General features: G+C 44.9%; 1 protein-coding gene across 9 annotated transcripts in view; it reads left to right on the forward strand.

The window, feature by feature from the left end:
* hfm1 (helicase for meiosis 1) overlaps window positions 1-18600 on the forward strand; it is a 202633-nt gene that overhangs the window by 123734 nt on the left and 60299 nt on the right. For all 9 annotated transcript variants that reach the window (XR_011594031.1, XR_011594029.1, XR_011594030.1 and 6 more), the window contains 2 exons: window positions 2877-2974; window positions 3418-3552. Coding sequence is in view for 5 of the 9 variants with exons in the window: in XM_070886575.1 (XP_070742676.1) it covers window positions 2877-2974; window positions 3418-3552 (233 nt within the window). In the remaining 4 variants the exon portion in view is untranslated. The remainder of the gene's footprint in view (window positions 1-2876; window positions 2975-3417; window positions 3553-18600) is intronic.

Consider the following 18600-nt stretch of genomic DNA (forward strand, 5'->3'; position numbering starts at 1 on the left):
GCATCTTGGGAGGCTGGTTATTACGGTGAAGACTGGCCATCCCAGACGGGTGCTGGCCCCTCTCCCAAAAATTAGGGTTTTGAAGTCTAAGCCACCATCTTTATAAGGGTGAGTAAAAAAAAAAATTAAATATTCTTCAGGGATCCAAGATCCAAGTGGGCATTCTTTCCACAGACTGGCAGGCATGCACAGCTCCTCTCACAGCCTACCAGCTCTCCAGTAGATTCCCAGCCATGTTCCCTCTGACACAACTAACCTTGTTTGAAGTGGATGGAGGTTCCTCCCCAAACATGCCCCTGCACCTCCCCTCCCCCCAGAAAATGCAAACAGAGGCCAAGAGCCAGCGTCCATGGATTCTGGCCTACTTTCCGGCCCTTCTGATGTACATCAGCCAGATATTCATTCCCAGTGCTTATCATGAATCCCACAGTTTTGAGTTCAATTATTAGCTTTTTGTGTAGAATGTTTTGGAAATCGAGGCATGCCACATCATAGAGCTTACCAGAGTTCACTTGAGTTGTCACTTCTTTGAAAAAGTCAGAGGTTGTTCAGGCAGGATCTTCCACTTTTGAATACATGCTGACTGCTATTGACTAGGTTATTATTGCATAGATAATCCTCTAGTTTGCTCCTTATAATCAATCCATTATTTTACATGGAATGGAAGTGAGACTAATGGGTCTTCAAATGCCTGTGTCAGTTTTGTCACCTTTCCTACATTACAACAGTGACTACACTCCAAAAAGTACTTCATTGGCTGTAGAGCGCTTTGAGACGACCAGTGGCCGTGAAAGGAGCTATATAAATGCAAGTCTTTTTCAACATGGGCACCACATTAGCCTATTTCCAATCTTTTGGTAGCTCCCCAGTATCCAATGATTCCCTCAATGATTGTCAGTGCTTCACAAAAATCAAATGATACAGCAACAACTGTTAAATTGTGAAACTTATTTTTAAAAAACTACTGATAAAACCAGGGGTTATGCAATAAGCAAAGCACAAAGATGCAGAGTAAACCCATACCAGTCAGAGCAGTTTTTATGAACTGTCTGCCTGAAATGTTTACCTATCATTTCCCTTTTCAAATGCTCATACCACTTCTGTGTAATTCCAATATTTTCTGTATATATTTCAGTTACCGACATTGTCAACTATTTTAATTTTATCTCCATTCTTTGAAATGCCCTATCTGATTTTTATGTTTCATATTGAATCCCTGCCAAATTCAAATCAATTTGTTTGTTGTCAGGTGTAGATATGAGGCTGATTTCTTGATAGCATGCTCCCAGTGAGAAGTGCCTAAATGGGAATCAACCCTGTAAAATTTATCTGTTAATGGTTTATCTTCGTCGTGGGATGCCAAATCGATATCTGTTTTTGCTTCTGGCGACACTTTATTTTCTGGTTCTTTTTGAAGTTTAAATAAAATTGTTGTGTGCTTCCAGAGTATACTCTTAGCAGTATGAACCAGGCACGAGGGGAGATGCAAGGGCAACCCATGATGGCTGTTTCTGTGATTTTCCATCCCAACATGCGGAAGTACCTAGCATCTCCATTAGCCTAGTTTAGTTCAGGAACGTAGGAGGGATGCGCATCTCCACGTTCGATGTTTCATGATCTCTATCCTTGACTCTAGAAATGACCAGTGGGGGAGGAATTTGGATTCCCACTAAACAACAAAAAACATCAAATTTGCATGCCTGGTCACTAAAATATGAAGATGGTAAAAGTCCAATCAACCTAATAAATAATTAGTTTTAAAATAATTAATATTTTTCACATAAATGCTTAAACGATAAGACCACTATAGAGCTTTGACCTGAACTATTATTTTAATGAGGGGAGGTGCAACGAGACCTGGGTGTCATGGTACATCAGTCATTGAAGGTTGGCATGCAGGTACAGCAGGCGGTTAAGAAAGCAAATGGCACGTTGGCCTTCATAGCGAGGGGATTTGAGTACAGGGGCAGGGAGGTGTTACTGCAGTTGTACAGGGCCTTGGTGAGGCCACACCTGGAGTATTGTGTACAGTTTTGGTCTCCTAACTTGAGGAAGGACATTCTTGCTATTGAGGGCGTGCAGCGAATGTGCGCCAGACTGATTCCCGGGATGGCGGGACTGACCTATCAAGAAAGACTGGATCAACTGGGCTTGTATTCACTGGAGTTCAGAAGAATGAGAGGGGATCTCATAGAAACGTTTCAAATTCTGACGGGGTTAGACAGGTTAGATGCAGGAAGAATGTTCCCAATGTTGGGGAAGTCCAGAACCAGGGGTCACAGTCTAAGGATAAGGGGTAGTCATTTAGGACCGAGATGAGGAGAAACTTCTTCACCCAGAGAGTGGTGAATCTGTGGAATTCTCTACCACAGAAAGTTGTTGAGGCCAATTCACTAAATAAATTCAAAAAGGAGTTAAATGTAGTCCTTACTACTCGGGGGATCAAGAGTTATGGCGAGAAAGCAGGAATGGGGTACTGAAGTTGCATGTTCAGCCATGAACTCATTGAATGGCGGTGCAGGCTCGAAGTGCCGAATGGCCTACTCCTGCACCTATTTTCTATGTTTCTATGAGGGTACAACAGTTGACAAATAGTACAAAATGACAAATGAATAAATTCTGAACATTAATGCCATGATTGGTAATTAATGTTCTCTTTAGAATAGCATTATAAATCAAGTAAGTTAAGGATGTGGGTTATCACAGTTTGTAAGTCCAAGAACTCGAAACCGACTGAATAAATGATTAAAATCTTCCATATCAAACTAAGTATGTGATGTATGTTGTGATTGCTCAACTATTATTTCCTTCACTTTTCAAAACAGTTGATTTTTTTTCATATTTACTTCAAATAGAATAAGTTTCCTTTTTTACAGTCTAATTCAAGCCCAGCTAGGATGTATTCCAGTTCAAGAATTTGCATTAACTCAAGACACAGCCAAGATATTTAAGTGTGGTGTGAGAGTCACCAAATGTAAGTAAAAATAAAATATTACTTTTAGCACCATATAGTGTTTGCTGCTCTTTCCTAATTGCTGAGTGAGTAGAGATTAAACACAAAATATTGAATTTACACCACCACTAAGCATATATGTATATTAATCGGTAGTACTGACATTATATAATTAATTATCAATATGTACAGGTTAGTGGTTCTGTCACAAAATTGCCTTTTAAAGAGCAATCTTTTAAATGAGTTAGTTTTTCTCCACTGAGTAAGATTATTTACTGGCAATAAACTATTGAAAAGTATAAATGGAAATTCGATATTGAAGCTGAAACTAGATTCATGTTAGTTTTGCTGCATCCTTAATACTCACAAATTAATGGTTGAAGGAATTTTAGGGATATCGCAAAAGAATGAAGCATTCACTTTGTCTCCTAATTCAATATTTTGTACAAATGTTTAATCAATAGGTCTTTCAGAATTGCTTATGCAACAAGAAAAGAAGAACTTTTCAGCATTGTTGAATGCACTGATTCTAGCCAAATGTTTTAGGGCTAAACTTTGGGAGAACTCTACATATGTCTCCAGACAACTTGAAAAGATTGGTAAGTATATATCAGTACTTTGTGCTATTCGGAAGGTTATATCAGTTAACATAAGAACATAAGAATTAGGAACAGGAGTAGGCCATCTAGCCCCTCGAGCCTGCTCCGCCATTCAATAAGATCATGGCTGATCTGGCCGTGGACTCAGCTCCACTTACCCGCCCTCTCCCCGTAACCCTTAATTCCCTTATTGGTTAAAAATCTATCTATCTGTGACTTGAATACATTCAATGAGCTAGCCTCAACTGCTTCCTTGGGCAGAGAATTCCACAGATTCACAACCCTCTGGGATAAGAAATTCCTTCTCAACTCGGTTTTAAATTGGCTCCCCCGTATTTTGAGGCTGTGCCCCCTAGTTCTAGTCTCCCCTACCAGTGGAAACAACCTCTCTGCCTCTATCTTGTCTATCCCTTTCATGATTTTAAATGTTTCTATAAGATCACCCCTCATCCTTCTGAACTCCAACGAGTAAAGACCCAATCTATCATCATAAGGTAACCCCCTCATCTCCGGAATCAGCCGAGTGAATCGTCTCTGTACCCCCTCCAAAGCCAGTATATCCTTCCTTAAGTAAGGTGACAAAAACTGCACGCAGTACTCCAGGTGCGGCCTTACCAATACCCTATACAGTTGCAGCAGGACCTCCCTGCTTTTGTACTCTATCCCTCTCGCAATGAAGGCTGACATTCCATTCGCCTTCTTGATTACCTGCTGCACCTGCAAACTAACTTTTTGGGATTCATGCACAAGGACCCCCAGGTCCCTCTGCACCTCAGCATGTTGTAATTTCTCCCCATACAAATAATATTCCCTTTTACTGTTTTTTTTCCCCAAGGTGGATGACCTCACACTTTCCGACATTGTATTCCATCTGCCAAAAGAGTTATTATTCTTTTGCTTATTTGTAGTACAGGTTGAACCTCCCTTATCCGGAACTCCCTTATCCGGAACCACCCCTTGTCCGGAACCATTCCCGGCCACCGGGTGACGCATGCGCAGAACTCCGAGAGGAACAAATTGAAGTCCTTCCTCGCTGCCGAATCGCCGGCCTGACCCCGCGATCCACCGCCCCCCCCCCCCCCCCCCCCCGCCGCCATGATCTCTCTGCTGCACTCCCAGCCCCAAACCAGCCACAATATCCCCTTTCTCAGTACTTGTACCATCCAATTTAACGTGACCACCCATCATCCGGAAAAATCCCTTATCCGGAACAGGCCCGGTCCCATGGGTTCCGGATAAGGGAGATTCAACCTGTATATATTTAAAAAATTAATTTAAAGTATTAGTAATACTCTTCATCATCATCCTTTACTGAAGGTGCATTGAGTTACACTGAATCTACAGCACAAAAATAGGCCAGTCGGCCCAACTGGTCTATGCCGGCATTTATGCTCCACACGAGCCTACTCCCACCCCTCTTCATCTAACCCTATCAGCATGCACTTTCTCCCTCATGTGCTTCCCCTTAAATGCATATATGCTATTTGCCTCAACTATTTCTTGTGGGAGTGCGTTCCACATTCTTACCACTCTTTAGGTAATAAAATTTAAATGAATTCCCGACTGGATTTATGAGTGAATATCTTATATTTATAGCCTTTAGTTTTGGACTCCCCCACAAGTGGATACATTTTCTCCACATCTACCCTATCAAACCCTTTCATTAATTTAGACATACCTCGTATCAGTACAGCCTTCTCTTTTCTATGGAAAAGAGCTCCAGCCTATTCAATCTTTCCTGATAATTATAACCTCTCAGTTCTGATGATATTGTTGTGAATCTTTTTTTTCACCTTCCCCAATGCCTCTATATCCTTTTTACAATATGGAGACTAGAACTGTGCGCATTACCCCATGTGTGATCTAACCAAGGTTCTGTACAAGTTTAACATGACTTTCCATTGAATCAACTGCAGTGTCTATCACCAAGAGTGACTTGGTAGTACAGGTGCAGCACCTAAAATCCGGAACGGAGGCCGTTACGAACTTAGTGTTTTTACAAACTTTCGAACGTGTTTCTGACGTCACAACTCCGGAAACACCCGAGCCCAGGTTCGGGTATTTCCGGCTTTCAGAACATCAGAAAGATGGGTGGGGGGGCGCCGAGGAGGTGTTCGGGCGGAGCCCCACTGAGGAGGTGTTCAGGCAGGCCGGCAAGGAGGCCCCGAGGTAAGGGCAGCGACGGGGCCCCGAGGTCATCAACGTCGGTGGATCTGGATTCCGGAACATTTTATGGATTCCGGACGACCCTGCCACCGATCGTCCCAGGTTCCGGAACTCCGGATTTTCGACACTGCACCTGTACCACCACTGTCGAGCTGGCTGAGGCATGAAGGATGTAGCAGCCAAATAGGGCTTGCGGTTGTGAGAGAATCAACCCAAGGGAATAACCTACTTAACTTGACTTTCACTAATTTAATTATCGCAGATAAGTCTGCCCATGTCAGCATTAGTAGGAGTGACCATCACACAGTTCTCCTGGAAACCAAGTCCAATCTTCACATGGCAGGCACCCTCCGTCATGTTGTGTGGCACTACCACTGCACTAAGTGGGATAGATCAAGAAAAGATCTCGCAGCTCAAAATAGTCGTCCAGGAGGTGCTGTGGGCCATCAGCAGCAGCAAAATTGTACATCACTACAATCTACAACCTCTTGGCCCGGCATATCCCTACTTCCTCTATCACCATCAAGACAAGTAACCAAGAATGTAGAAGGGCATGCCAGGAGCTGCATCAGGTGTAGCTGAAGATGTGGTGCTAACCTGGTGACAATACAACACAGGACTACATGTATGCTAAACAGCAGAAGCAGCATACTATTGAGAAAGTTAGCAATCCCACAACTAACAGATCAATTCAAAGCACTGCAGTCTTGCCAGATCCAGTCAAATGATGATGGACAATTAAGCAATTGAACATCCTCAAATATGGTGCGGCCCAGCAAGTGAGTAATAACGATAAGTACTTGCACCTTAATTCAGATGTGGCCAGTGGATGATTTATCTTGGCCTCCTCTTGAGGTCCACATTATCATAGATGCCAGTCTACAGCCAATTTAATTCACTCCACATGACTTCAAGGTGGCATTCGACCATGTGTGGCACCAAGGAGCCCTTGTAAAACTGAAGCCAATGGAGATCAGGGATAGCTGGAGTCATACGCGGCACAAAGGAAAATGCTTTTGGAGGCCAGTGATCTCAGTGCCAGGACATCGCTGCAGGAGTTCCTCAGGGCAGCGTCCTAGGCCCAACTATCTCTAGCTGCTTCATCAATGACATTCCCTCCATCATAAGATCAGAACTGAGGTAGTTCACTGATGATTGCGCAGTGCTCAGCTCCATTCACAATTACTCAAAGAATGAAACAGTCCATGCCAACATGCAGTTAGACTTGGACAATATCTAGGCTTGGATTGATAAGTACCAAGTAATATTAATGCCACACAAGTGCCAGGCAATGACTGTCTCCAACAAGATAAAGCCGAATCCCTTCTCATTGACATTCAATTCCATTACCATCATCGGGTCCCCGTACTCACTCAACATTCTGGGGTTCACAATTGACCAGAATCTCAAATGGACCAGCCACATAAATGCCATGGCTACTAGAGCAGGTCAGAGGCTGTTCCGAAGGTCAATGGAAAGGCAAATCAGACGGTGTATAATAGGCAGTCAATCCACTACCAGCTGCGGCAGGTGGCTCACATCCTGACTCCCCAAAGCCTCTTCATCAGACAAAATGTACAAGTTGGAATATGATGGAACACTCTCCAATTGCCTGGATGGGCGCAGCTACAACAAGAACCAAGAAGCGGGACATCATCCAAAACAAAAAATTATTGACTTCTTAGTTATTTTGGTGAGTACCAAAGAGTGTCATAGGCAGTCTCCGATATCTCACCAAAGTAACCATTCTTTAAGTATGAAAGAATAAACAGTGATTGTCCGTCGGATTTTCGATGACTGGATCACAGCCAAGCCCAATCTTGTCCTCACCCGACATTCACGTATGCGCACTTTCATCGGGGCCACTGGATGGTGATCAAAAATAGGAACCCCGAGCCAATATTGTCCTCCCTAATCTAGGAGCATTAAAATCAATTGTAGCGTTCATGCCACTGCCCAGGTGAGTTCAGCTAACTGAGCAAATACTGGAGATTGAACCTAGACTGTTCAAGTCTTTACAAATCAGTTACTCACTGACTTAGTGGTTTCCACAATGGCTCTACTAGCTATCAACTCCAAAAACTCCAAATATGTGGCAACACTTCCTTCTATCCTTGCTCAGAACCCATGTAGAAGCAGATTCTTTTTGTGGAAAGCTGGATCACACAATTGGGTCAGGAAGATCATTAGCAAGAATAAGCCTTACATTTCAAATAAAACTCTTGCCCCATACACAATCTAGGAGCATCATCCAAATATTAAAAAAAAGTATTTGCGTTCTGTCATCATCATCATCATCATAGGCAGTCCCTCGGAATCGAGGAAGACTTGCTTCCACTCCTGAAGTGAGTTCTTTGGTGGCTGAACAGTCCAATACGAGAGCCACAGACTTTGTCACAGGTGGGACAGATAGTCGTTGAGGGAAGGGGTGGGTGGGACTGGTTTGCCGCACGCTCTTTCCGCTGCCTGCACTTGATTTCTGCATGCTCTCGGCGTTGAGACTCGAGGTGCTCAGCGCCCTCTCAGATGCACTTCCTCCACTTAGGGCGGTCTTGGATCAGGGATTCCCAGGTGCCAGTGGGGATGTTGCACTTTATCAGGGAGGCTTTGAGGGTGTCCTTGTAACGTTTCCGCTGCCCACCTTTGGCTCGTTTACCGTGTCATCGCAGTCAAGGCCACCTATGGGCCAAACACCCAAGGCCCACCCCACTGCTGGCCAAGAACGGGGAAACACTCATCAAGGACACCAAGGCAGTCAGGGCCCGCTGGAAGGAGCACTTCGAAGATCGAGACTCTGCCTTTGACTCGAGTGTTCTTGACTCCATCCCGCAGCATGCTACCCGTCGCTACCTGCCAACACTGCACGAGGTAGAAAAAGCCATAAGACAGCTTAAAAACAACAAGGCTACAGTTGCGGACAGAATCCCTGCTGAAGCATTGAAGTATGGTGGAGAGGCACTGCTGGCGCGAATACACAACCTCATCTCTCTCATCTGGAGGGAGGAGAGCATGCCGGAGGATCTCAGAGATGCAGTAATTGTGACCATCTTTAAAAAAGGGGACAAATCTGACTGCGGCAACGACAGAGGAATCTCCCTGCTATCAGCCACTGGGAAAGTCGTCGCTAGAGTCCTCCTCAACCAACTTCTTCCCGTGGCCGAGGAGCTCACCCCGGAGTCACAGTGCCCTACGAGGCACAACGGACATGATTTTTGCAGTGCAACAGCTACAGGAAAATGCAGGGAACAGTGCCAGCCCTTACACATGGCCATCTTCGCATTTATGTAGCACCTTTGACATTCTCAGAACATCTCAAAGAATTTCACATGAATTACTTTTGAAGTGTAATCACTATTGTTCTGTGGGTAAATGCAGTAGCTAATTTGAATGTAGCAAGGGCCCACAAACAGATAAGTGACCAGTTAATCTATTTTGGAGGTATTGGTTGTGGGCTAAATGTTTACACCAGAATAACTCCCCTACTGCTCTTCAATTTTTTTACATGCGGGAAAAGTGGGGGGAGTGGGTGGGGGGTGTCAGTTTAACATCTCAGTGTAAAGATAGTACTTTTGACAATGTAGGACTCAGTACTGAAATGTCAGCCGAGATTAAATGGTTACGTCTCAGGAGTGGGGCTTCAGGCCATGAAAAGTACTACCTCTGAACCAAGCTGACATATACAGGATTGGTGCTATGCTGGTAGAGAAAATCAGCAGCTTGTTGTTTTGACAGTTCAAGTGCTGATTCCAGTCAATAACCATACCACTTTTACAGCGGAGAAGAAGACTGGAAAGGGCACAACTTAAATTTTAATTTCTTCAATTTTTGACCCCAAAGGAGCAAGCAGCACTTTTGTGGAAGGCAATCAGTTTCCCCTGGTGGAATTGGCAAGTGCTCCAAGGCCTTTTAAGGCAGTAAATGGCAGAAATCCCAGTATAGCCCAGGAACTGCTCCAATTCCTCATCCCCTTAGGAGTTCAGGAATTTCAAGGCCTAGTTTTCTATAAGTGATGACACTTAAAAACGCATTTCTCAAGGAGCAATTCAAGATGGTAAAAGATCTCAGATTGACAGGTAATATTATATCCAAGCTTCATTAGTTTCACATGTTTATTTTTATTCGTTCATGGATGTGGCCGTTGCTGGCAAGGCGAGCATTTATTGCCAATCCCTAATTGCACTTGAGAAGCTGGCGGTGAGCCAGTTTCTTGAACCACTGCAAACCGTGTGGTGAAGGTACTCCCACAGTGCTGTTGGGGAGGGAGTTGCAGGATTTTGACCCAACAATGATGAAGTAACGATGATATATTTCCAAGTCAGGATGCTGTGTGACTTGAAGGGAACCTGGAGGTGGTGGTGTTCCCATGCGCCTGCTGCCCTTGTCTTAGGCGGTAGAGGTCGTGGGTTGGGAGGTGCTGTTGAAGAACCCTTATCAAGTTGCTGCAGTGCATCTTGTAGTTGGTACACACTGCAGCCACAGTGCGCCAGTGGTGAAGCAAGTAAGCATTTAAGGTGGTGGATGGGGTGCCAATAAAGCGGGCTGATTTGTCCTGGATGGTGTCGAGATTAGAAACATAGAAAATAGGTACAGGAGTAGGCCATTCAGCCCTTCTAGCCTGCATCGCCATTCAATGAGTTCATGGCTGAACATGCAACTTCAGTACCCCCTTCCTGCTTTCTCGCCATACCCCTTGATCCCCCTAGTAGCAAGGACTTCATCTAACTCCCTTTTGAATATATTTAGTGAATTGGCCTCAACTACTTTCTGTGGTAGAGAATTCCACAGGTTCACCACTCTCTGGGTGAAGAAGTTTCTCCTCATCTCGGCCCTAAATGGCTTACCCCTTATCCTTAGACTGTGACCCCTGGTTCTGGACTTCCCCAACATTGGGAACATTCTTCCTGCATCTAACCTGCCTAAACCCGTCAGAATTTTAAACGTTTCTATGAGGTCCCCTCTCATTCTTCTGAACTCCAGTGAATACAAGCCCAGTTGATCCAGTCTTTCTTGATAGGTCAGTCCCACCATCCCGGGAATCAGTCTGGTGAATCTTCGCTGCACTCCCTCAATAGCAAGAATGTCCTTCCTCAAGTTAGGAGACCAAAACTGTACACAATACTCCAGGTGTGGCCTCACCAAGGTCCTGTACAACTGTAGCAACACCTCCCTGCCCCTGTACTCAAATCCCCTCGCTATGAAGGCCAACATGCCATTTGCTTTCTTAACCGCCTGCTGTACCTGCATGCCAACCTTCAATGACTGATGTACCATGACACCCAGGTCTTGTTGCACCTCCCCTTTTCCTAATCTGTCACCATTCAGATAATAGTCTGTCTCTCTGTTTTTACCACCAAAGTGGATAACCTCACATTTATCCACATTATACTTCATCTGCCATGCATTTGCCCACTCACCTAACCTATCCAAGTCACTCTGCAGCCTCATAGCATCCTCCTCGCAGCTCACACTGCCACCCAACTTAGTGTCATCGGCAAATTTGGAGATACTACATTTAATCCCCTCGACTAAATCATTAATGTACAATGTAAACAGCTGGGGCCCCAGCACAGAACCTTGCGGTACCCCACTAGTCACTGCCTGCCATTCTGAAAAGTACCCATTTACTCCTACTCTTTGCTTCCTGTCTGACAACCAGTTCTCAATCCACGTCAGCACACTACCCCCAATCCCATGTGCTTTAACTTTGCACATTAATCTCTTGTGTGGGACCTTGTCCAAAGCCTTCTGAAAGTCCAAATATACCACATCAACTGGTTCTTCCTTGTCCACTCGACTGGAAACATCCTCAAAAAATTCCAGAAGATTTGTCAAGCATGATTTCCCTTTCACAAATCCATGCTGACTTGGACCTATCATGTCACCTTTTTCCAAATGCGCTGCTATGACATCCTTAATAATTGATTCCATCATGTTACCCACTACTGAGGTCAGGCTGACCGGTCTATAATTCCCTGTTTTCTCTCCCTCCTTTTTTAAAAAGTGGGGTTACATTGGCAACCCTCCACTCGATAGGAACTGATCCAGAGTCAATGGAATGTTGGAAAATGACTGTCAATGCATCCGCTATTTCCAAGGCCACCTCCTTAAGTACTCTGGGATGCAGTCCATCAGGCCCTGGGGATTTATCGGCCTTCAATCCCATTAATTTCCCCAACACAATTTCCCGACTAATAAGGATTTCCCTCAGTTCCTCCTCCTTACTAGACCCTCTGACCCCTTTTATATCCGGAAGGTTGTTTGTGTCCTCCTTAGTGAATACCGAACCAAAGTACTTGTTCAATTGGTCTGCCATTTCTTTGTTCCACGTTATGACTTCCCCTGATTCTGACTGCAGGGGACCTTCGTTTGTCTTTACTAACCTTTTTCTCTTCACATATCTATAGAAACTTTTGCAATCCGCCTTAATGTTCCCTGCAAGCTTCTTCTCGTACTCCATTTTCCCTGCCCTAATCAAACCCTTTGTCCTCCTCTGCTGAGTTCTAAATTTCTCCCAGTCCCCGGGTTCGCTGCTATTTCTAGCCAATTTGTATGCCACTTCCTTGGCTTTAATACTATCCCTGATTTCCCTTGATAGCCACGGTTGTGCCACCTTCCCTTTTTTATTTTTACGCCAGACAGGAATGTACAATTGTTGTAGTTCATCCATGCGGTCTCTAAATGTCTGCCATTGCCCATCCACAGTCAACCCCTTAAGTATCATTCGCCAATCTATCCTAGCCAATTCACGCCTCATACCTTCAAAGTTACCCTTCTTTAAGTTCTAGAAATATAGAAAATAGGTGCAGGAGTAGGCCATTCGGCCCTTCTAGCCTGCACCGCCATTCAATGAGTTCATGGCTGAACATGCAACTTCAGTACCCCATTCCTGCTTTCTCACCATACCCCTTGATTCCGCTAGTAGTAAGGACTTCATCTAACTCCTAATAGTCTCTGAATTAACTGTTTCATTCTCCATCCTAATGCAGAATTCCACCATATTATGGTCACTCTTCCCCAAGGGGCCTCGCACAATGAGATTCCTAATTAATCCTCTCTCATTACACAACACCCAGTCTAAGATGGCCTCCCCCCTAGTTGGTTCCTCGACATATTGGTCTAGAAAACCATCCCTTATGCACTCCAGGAAATTCTCCTCCACCGTATTGCTTCCAGTTTGGCTAGCCCAATCTATGTGCATATTAAAGTCACCCATTATAAATGCTGCACCTTTATTGCATGCACCCCTAATTTCCTGTTTGATGCCCTCACTAACATCACTACTACTGTTTGGAGGTCTGTACACAACTCCCACTAACGTTTTTTGCCCTTTGGTGTTCTGCAGCTCTACCCATATAGATTCCACATTATCCAAGCTAATGTCTTTCCTAACTATTGCATTAATCTCTTTAACCAGCAATGCTACCCCACCTCCTTTTCCTTTTATTCTATCCTTCCTGAATGTTGAATACCCCTGGATGTTGAGTTCCCAGCCCTGATCATCCTGGAGCCACATCTCCGTAATCCCAATCACATCATATTTGTTAACATCTATTTGCACAGTTAATTCATCCACCTTATTGCGGATACTCCTTGCATTAAGACACACAGCCTTCAGGCTTGTTCTTTTAACACCCTTTGTCCTTTTAGAATTTTGCTGTACAGTGGCCCTTTTTGTTCTTTGCCTTGGGTTTCTCTGCCCTCCACTTTTCCTCATCTCCTTTCTGTCTTTTGCTTTTGCCTCCTTTTTGTTTCCCTCTGTCTCCCTGCATTGGTTCCCATCCCCCTGCCATATTAGTTTAACTCCTCCCCAACAGCACTAGCAAACACTCCCCCTAGGACATTGGTTCCGGTCCTGCCCAGGTGCAGACCGTCCGGTTTGTACTGGTCCCACCTCCCCCAGAACCGGTTCCAATGCCCCAGGAATTTGAATCCCTCCCTGCTGCACCACTGCTCAAGCCACGTATTCATCTGCGCTATCCTGCGATTCCTACTCTGACTAGCACGTGGCACTGGTAGCAATCCCGAGATTACTACTTTTGAGGTCCTACTTTTTAATTTAGCTCCTAGCTCCTTAAATTCGTTTCGTAGGACTTCATCCCTTTTTTTACCGATGTCGATTCTTGTGTTGTTGGAGCTGCACTTATCCAGGCAAGTGGAGAGTATTCCATCACACTTCTGACTTGTGTCTTGTAGATTTTAGAAAGGCTTATGGGGAGCTACTTGCCACAGAATACTTAGCCTCTGACCTGCTCTTGTAGCCACAATATTTATGTTAAGTTTCTAGTCAATGGTGACTCCCCCCAGGATGTTGATGGTGGGGGATTTCAATGATGGCAATGCTATTGAAGGACAAGGGGAGGTGGTTAGACTCTTTCTTAGAAAATAGGTGCAGGAGTAGGCTATTCGGCCCTTCGAGCTTGCACCACCATTCAATAAGATCATGGCTGATCATTCTCTCAGTACCCCGGCCTGTCCCTTATCCTGTGTCCCCTGGTTCTTGACTTCCCCAACATCAGGAACATTCTTCCCACATCTAACCTGTCCAGTCCCATCAGAATCTTAAATGTTTCTATGAGATCCCCTCTCATCCTTCTAAACTCCAGTGTATAAAGGGCCAGTTCATCCAGTCTCTCCTCATATGTCAGTCCAGCCATCCCTGGAATCAGTCTGGTGAACCTTCGCTGCACTCCCTCAATAGCAAGAACGTCCTTCCTCAGATTAGGAGACCAAAACTGAACACAATATTCCAGGTGTGGCCTCACCAAGGCCCTGTACAACTGCAGTAAAACTTCCCTGCTCCGATACTCAAATCCCCTTGCTATGAAGGCCAACGTGCCATTTGCCTTCTTCACCGCCTGCTGTACCTGCATACCAACTTTCAAGGACTGATGAACCATGACACCCAGTTCTCACTGCACCTCCCCTTTTCTTAATCTGCCGCCATTCAGATAATATTCTGCCTCCGTGTTTTTGCCCCCAAAGTGGATAACCTCACATTTATCCACATTATACTGCATCTGCCATGTATTTCCCCATTCGCCTAACCTGTCCAAGTCACCATGCAGCCTCTTAGCGTCCTCCTCACAGCTCACACCGCCACCCAGTTTGGTGTCATCTGCAAACTTGGAGATATTACACTCAATTCCATCATCTAAATCATTAATATATATTGTAAAGAGCTGGGGTCCCAGCACCGAGCCCTGCGGCACTCCACTAGTCACTGCCTGCCATTCTGAAAAGGACCCGTTTATCCCGACTCTCTGCTTCCTGTCTGCCAGCCAGTTCCCTATCCACGTCAGTACATTACCCCCAAAACCATGCGCTTTGATTTTGCACACCGATCTCTTGTGCGGGACCTTGTCAAAAGCCTTTTGAAAGTCCAAATACACCACATCCACTGGTTCTCCCTTGTCCACTCGTTACATCCTCAAAAAATTCCAGAAGATTTGTCATGCATGATTTCCCTTTCATAAATCCATGCTGACTTGGACCAATCCTATCACTGCTTTCCAACTGCGCTGCTATTTCATCCTTAATGATTGATTCCAACATTTTCCCCACTACTGATGTCAGGCTAACCGGTCTATAATTAACCGTTTTCTCTCCCCCTCCTTTTTTAAAAAAGTGGTGTTACATTAGCTACCCTCCAGTCCAAAAGAACTGATCCAGAGTCAATAGATTGCTGGAAAATGACCACCAATGCATCCACTATTTCTAGGGCCACTTCCTTAAGTACTCTGGGATGTAGACTATCAGGCCCTGGGGATTTATCATCCTTCAATCCCATCAATTTCCCTAACACAGTTTCCTGCCTAATAAAGATATCCTTCAGTTTCTCCTTCTCACTAGACCCTCGGTCCCCTAGTACATCCGGAAGGTTATTTGTGTCTTCCTTTGTGAAGACAGAACCAAAGTACTTGTTCAATTGGTCTGCCATTTCTTTGTTCCCCATTATAAATTCACCCGAATCCGACTGCAAGGGATCTACGTTTGTCTTCACTAATCTTTTTACTCTTCACAAATCTATAGAAGCTTTTGCAGTCAGTTTTTATGTTTCCGGAAAGCTTCCTCTCATACTCTATTTTCCCCTTCTTAATTAAACCCTTTGTCCTCCTCTGCTGAATTCTAAATTTCTCCCAGTCCTCCGGTTTGCTGCTTTTTCTGGCTAATTTGTATGCCTCTTCCTTGGATTTAACATTATCCTTAATTTCCCTTGTTAGCCACGGTTGAGCCACCATCCCGTTTTATTTTTACTCCAGACAGGGATGTACAATTGCTGAAGTTCGTCCATATGATCTTTAAAGGTTTGCCATTGCCTACCACCGTCAAGTATCATTTGCCAGTCTAATATAGCCAATTCGCGCCTCATACCGTCAAAGTTAGCTTTCCTTAAGTTTAGGACCCTAGTTTCTGAATTAACTTTGTCACTCTCCATCTTAATAAAGAATTCGACCATATTATGGTCACTCTTCCCCAAGGGGCCTCGCACAACAAGATTGCTAATTAGTTCCTTCTCATTACACATCACCCAGTCTAGGATGGCCAGCTCTCTGGTTGCTGCCTTGACATATTGGTCTAGAAAACCATCCCTAATACACTCTAGGAAATCCTCCTCCAGCGCATTGCTACCAGTTTGGTTAGCCCAATCAATATGTAGATTAAAGTCGCCCATGATTACTGCTGTACCTCTATTGCACACATCCCTTATTTCTTGTTTGATGCTGTCCCCAACCTCGCTATTACTGTTTAGTGGTCTGTACACAACTCCCACTAGTGTTTTCTGCCCTTTGGTATTCCATAGCTCCACCCATACCGATTCCACATCATCCAAGCTAATGTCCTTCCTTACAATTGCATTAATTTTCTCTTTAACCAGCAGCGCCACCCCACCTCCTTTTCCTTTCTGTCTATCCTTCCTAAATGCTGAATACCCTTGGATGTTGAGTTCTCAGCTTTGATCACCCTGGAGCCATGTCTCCGTGATGCCAATCACATCGTATCCGTTAACTGCTATCTGCGCAGTTAATTACGAATACTCCTCTAATTGAGGCACAGAGCCTTCAGGCTTGTCTTTTTAACACACTTTGACCCTTTAGAATTTTGCTGTAAAGTGGCCCTTTTTGTTTTTTGCCTTGGGTTTCTCTGCCCTCCACTTTTACTTTTCTCCTTTCTATCTTTTGCTTCTGTCTCCATTTTGTTTCCCTCTATCTCCCTGCATAGGTTCCCATCCCCCTGCCATATTAGTTTAACTCCTCCCAAACAGCAATAGCAAACACTCCCCCTAGGACATTGGTTCCGGTCCTGCCCAGGTTTGTACTGGTCCCACCTCCCCCAGAACCGGTTCCAATGCCCCAGGAATTTGAATCCCTCCCTGCTGCACCACTGCTCAAGCCACGTATTCATCTGTGCTATCCTGCGATTCCTACTCTGACTAGCACGTGGCACTGGTAGCAATCCCGAGATTACTACTTTTGAGGTCCTACTTTTTAATTTAACTCTAGCTCCCTAAATTCGTCTCGTAGGACCTCATCCCATTTTTTACCTATGTCGTTGGCACCTATATGTACCACAACAACTGGCTGTTCACCCTCCCTTTTTAGAATGTCCTGCACCCGCTCCAAGCCAACATTGACCCTTGCACCAGGGAGGCAACATACCATCCTGGAGTCTTGGTTGCGGCCGCAGAAACATCTGTCTATTCCCCTTACAATTGAATCGCCTATCACTATCACTGTCCCACTCTTTTTCCTGCCCTCTTGTGCAGCAGAGCCACCCACGATGCCATGGACTTGGCGGCTGCTACTCTCCCCTGATGAGTCATCCCCCTCAACAGTACCCAAAGCGGTGTATCTGTTTTGCAGGGGGATGACCGCAGGGGGCCCCTGCACTACCTTCCTTGCACTGCTCTTCCAGTTGATCTTCCATTCCCTCTCTGGCTGTGTACCCTTCACCTGCGGTAAGACCAACTCGCTAAATGTGCTGTTCACATCATTCTCAGCATCGTGGATGCTTCAGAGTTTATCCACCCGCAGCTCCAGTTCCGCAATGCGGTCTGTTAGAATCTGCAGGCGGATACACTTCCCGCACACGTCGTCAGTGACACCGGAAGCGTCCCTGACTTCCCACATAGTACAGGAGGAGCATAACGTGTCCGAGCTGTCCTGCCATTGACTTAACCCTTAGATAAACTTAATTTGGCAACAACAGTGCTAAAGGTTACTTACTGATAAAGAAAAGAAAAAGAAAAACTACTTACCAATCACTTACCCCTTTGGCTGTGACGTCACCTTTCGATTTCTTTCTACTTCTTTTTTGCCTCCCTGCTGCAGCTGCACCGGCTGGCCTTTTGGAGATGGTCATTGCCTGGCACTTGTGTGGCATGAATGTCCTGATGAACTCCTGCAGACATGTCCTGGGTTAAGATGACTGGCCTCCGACAACCACCACCATCTTCCTTTGTGCTAGATATAACTACAGCCAGTGGAGAGTTCCTCCATGATCCCCATTGACTTCAATTTTACTAGGGCTCCTTGGTGCCAGACTCGGTCAAATGCTACCTTGATGTCAAGGGGAGCCATTCTCATCTCACCATTGAAGTTCAGTTGTATAATGTTGGAAAGTGTGAGGTCATGCACTTTGGCAGAAAAAAATCAAAGAGCAAGTTATTATTTAAATGGAGAAAGATTGCAAAGTGCTATAGCACAGCAGGACCTGGGAGTACTTGTACATGAAACACAAAAGGTTAGTATGCAGGTAGAGCAAGTGACCAGGAAGGCCAATGGAATCTTGGCCTTTATTGCAAAAGGGATGGAGTATAAAAGCAGGGAAGTCTTGCTATATAGTTGTACAGGGTATTGGTGAGGCCACACCTGGAATACTGTG

This window comes from Pristiophorus japonicus, chromosome 8 (genome assembly GCF_044704955.1).
Source record: "Pristiophorus japonicus isolate sPriJap1 chromosome 8, sPriJap1.hap1, whole genome shotgun sequence".
Classification (NCBI taxonomy): Eukaryota; Metazoa; Chordata; class Chondrichthyes; family Pristiophoridae; genus Pristiophorus; species Pristiophorus japonicus.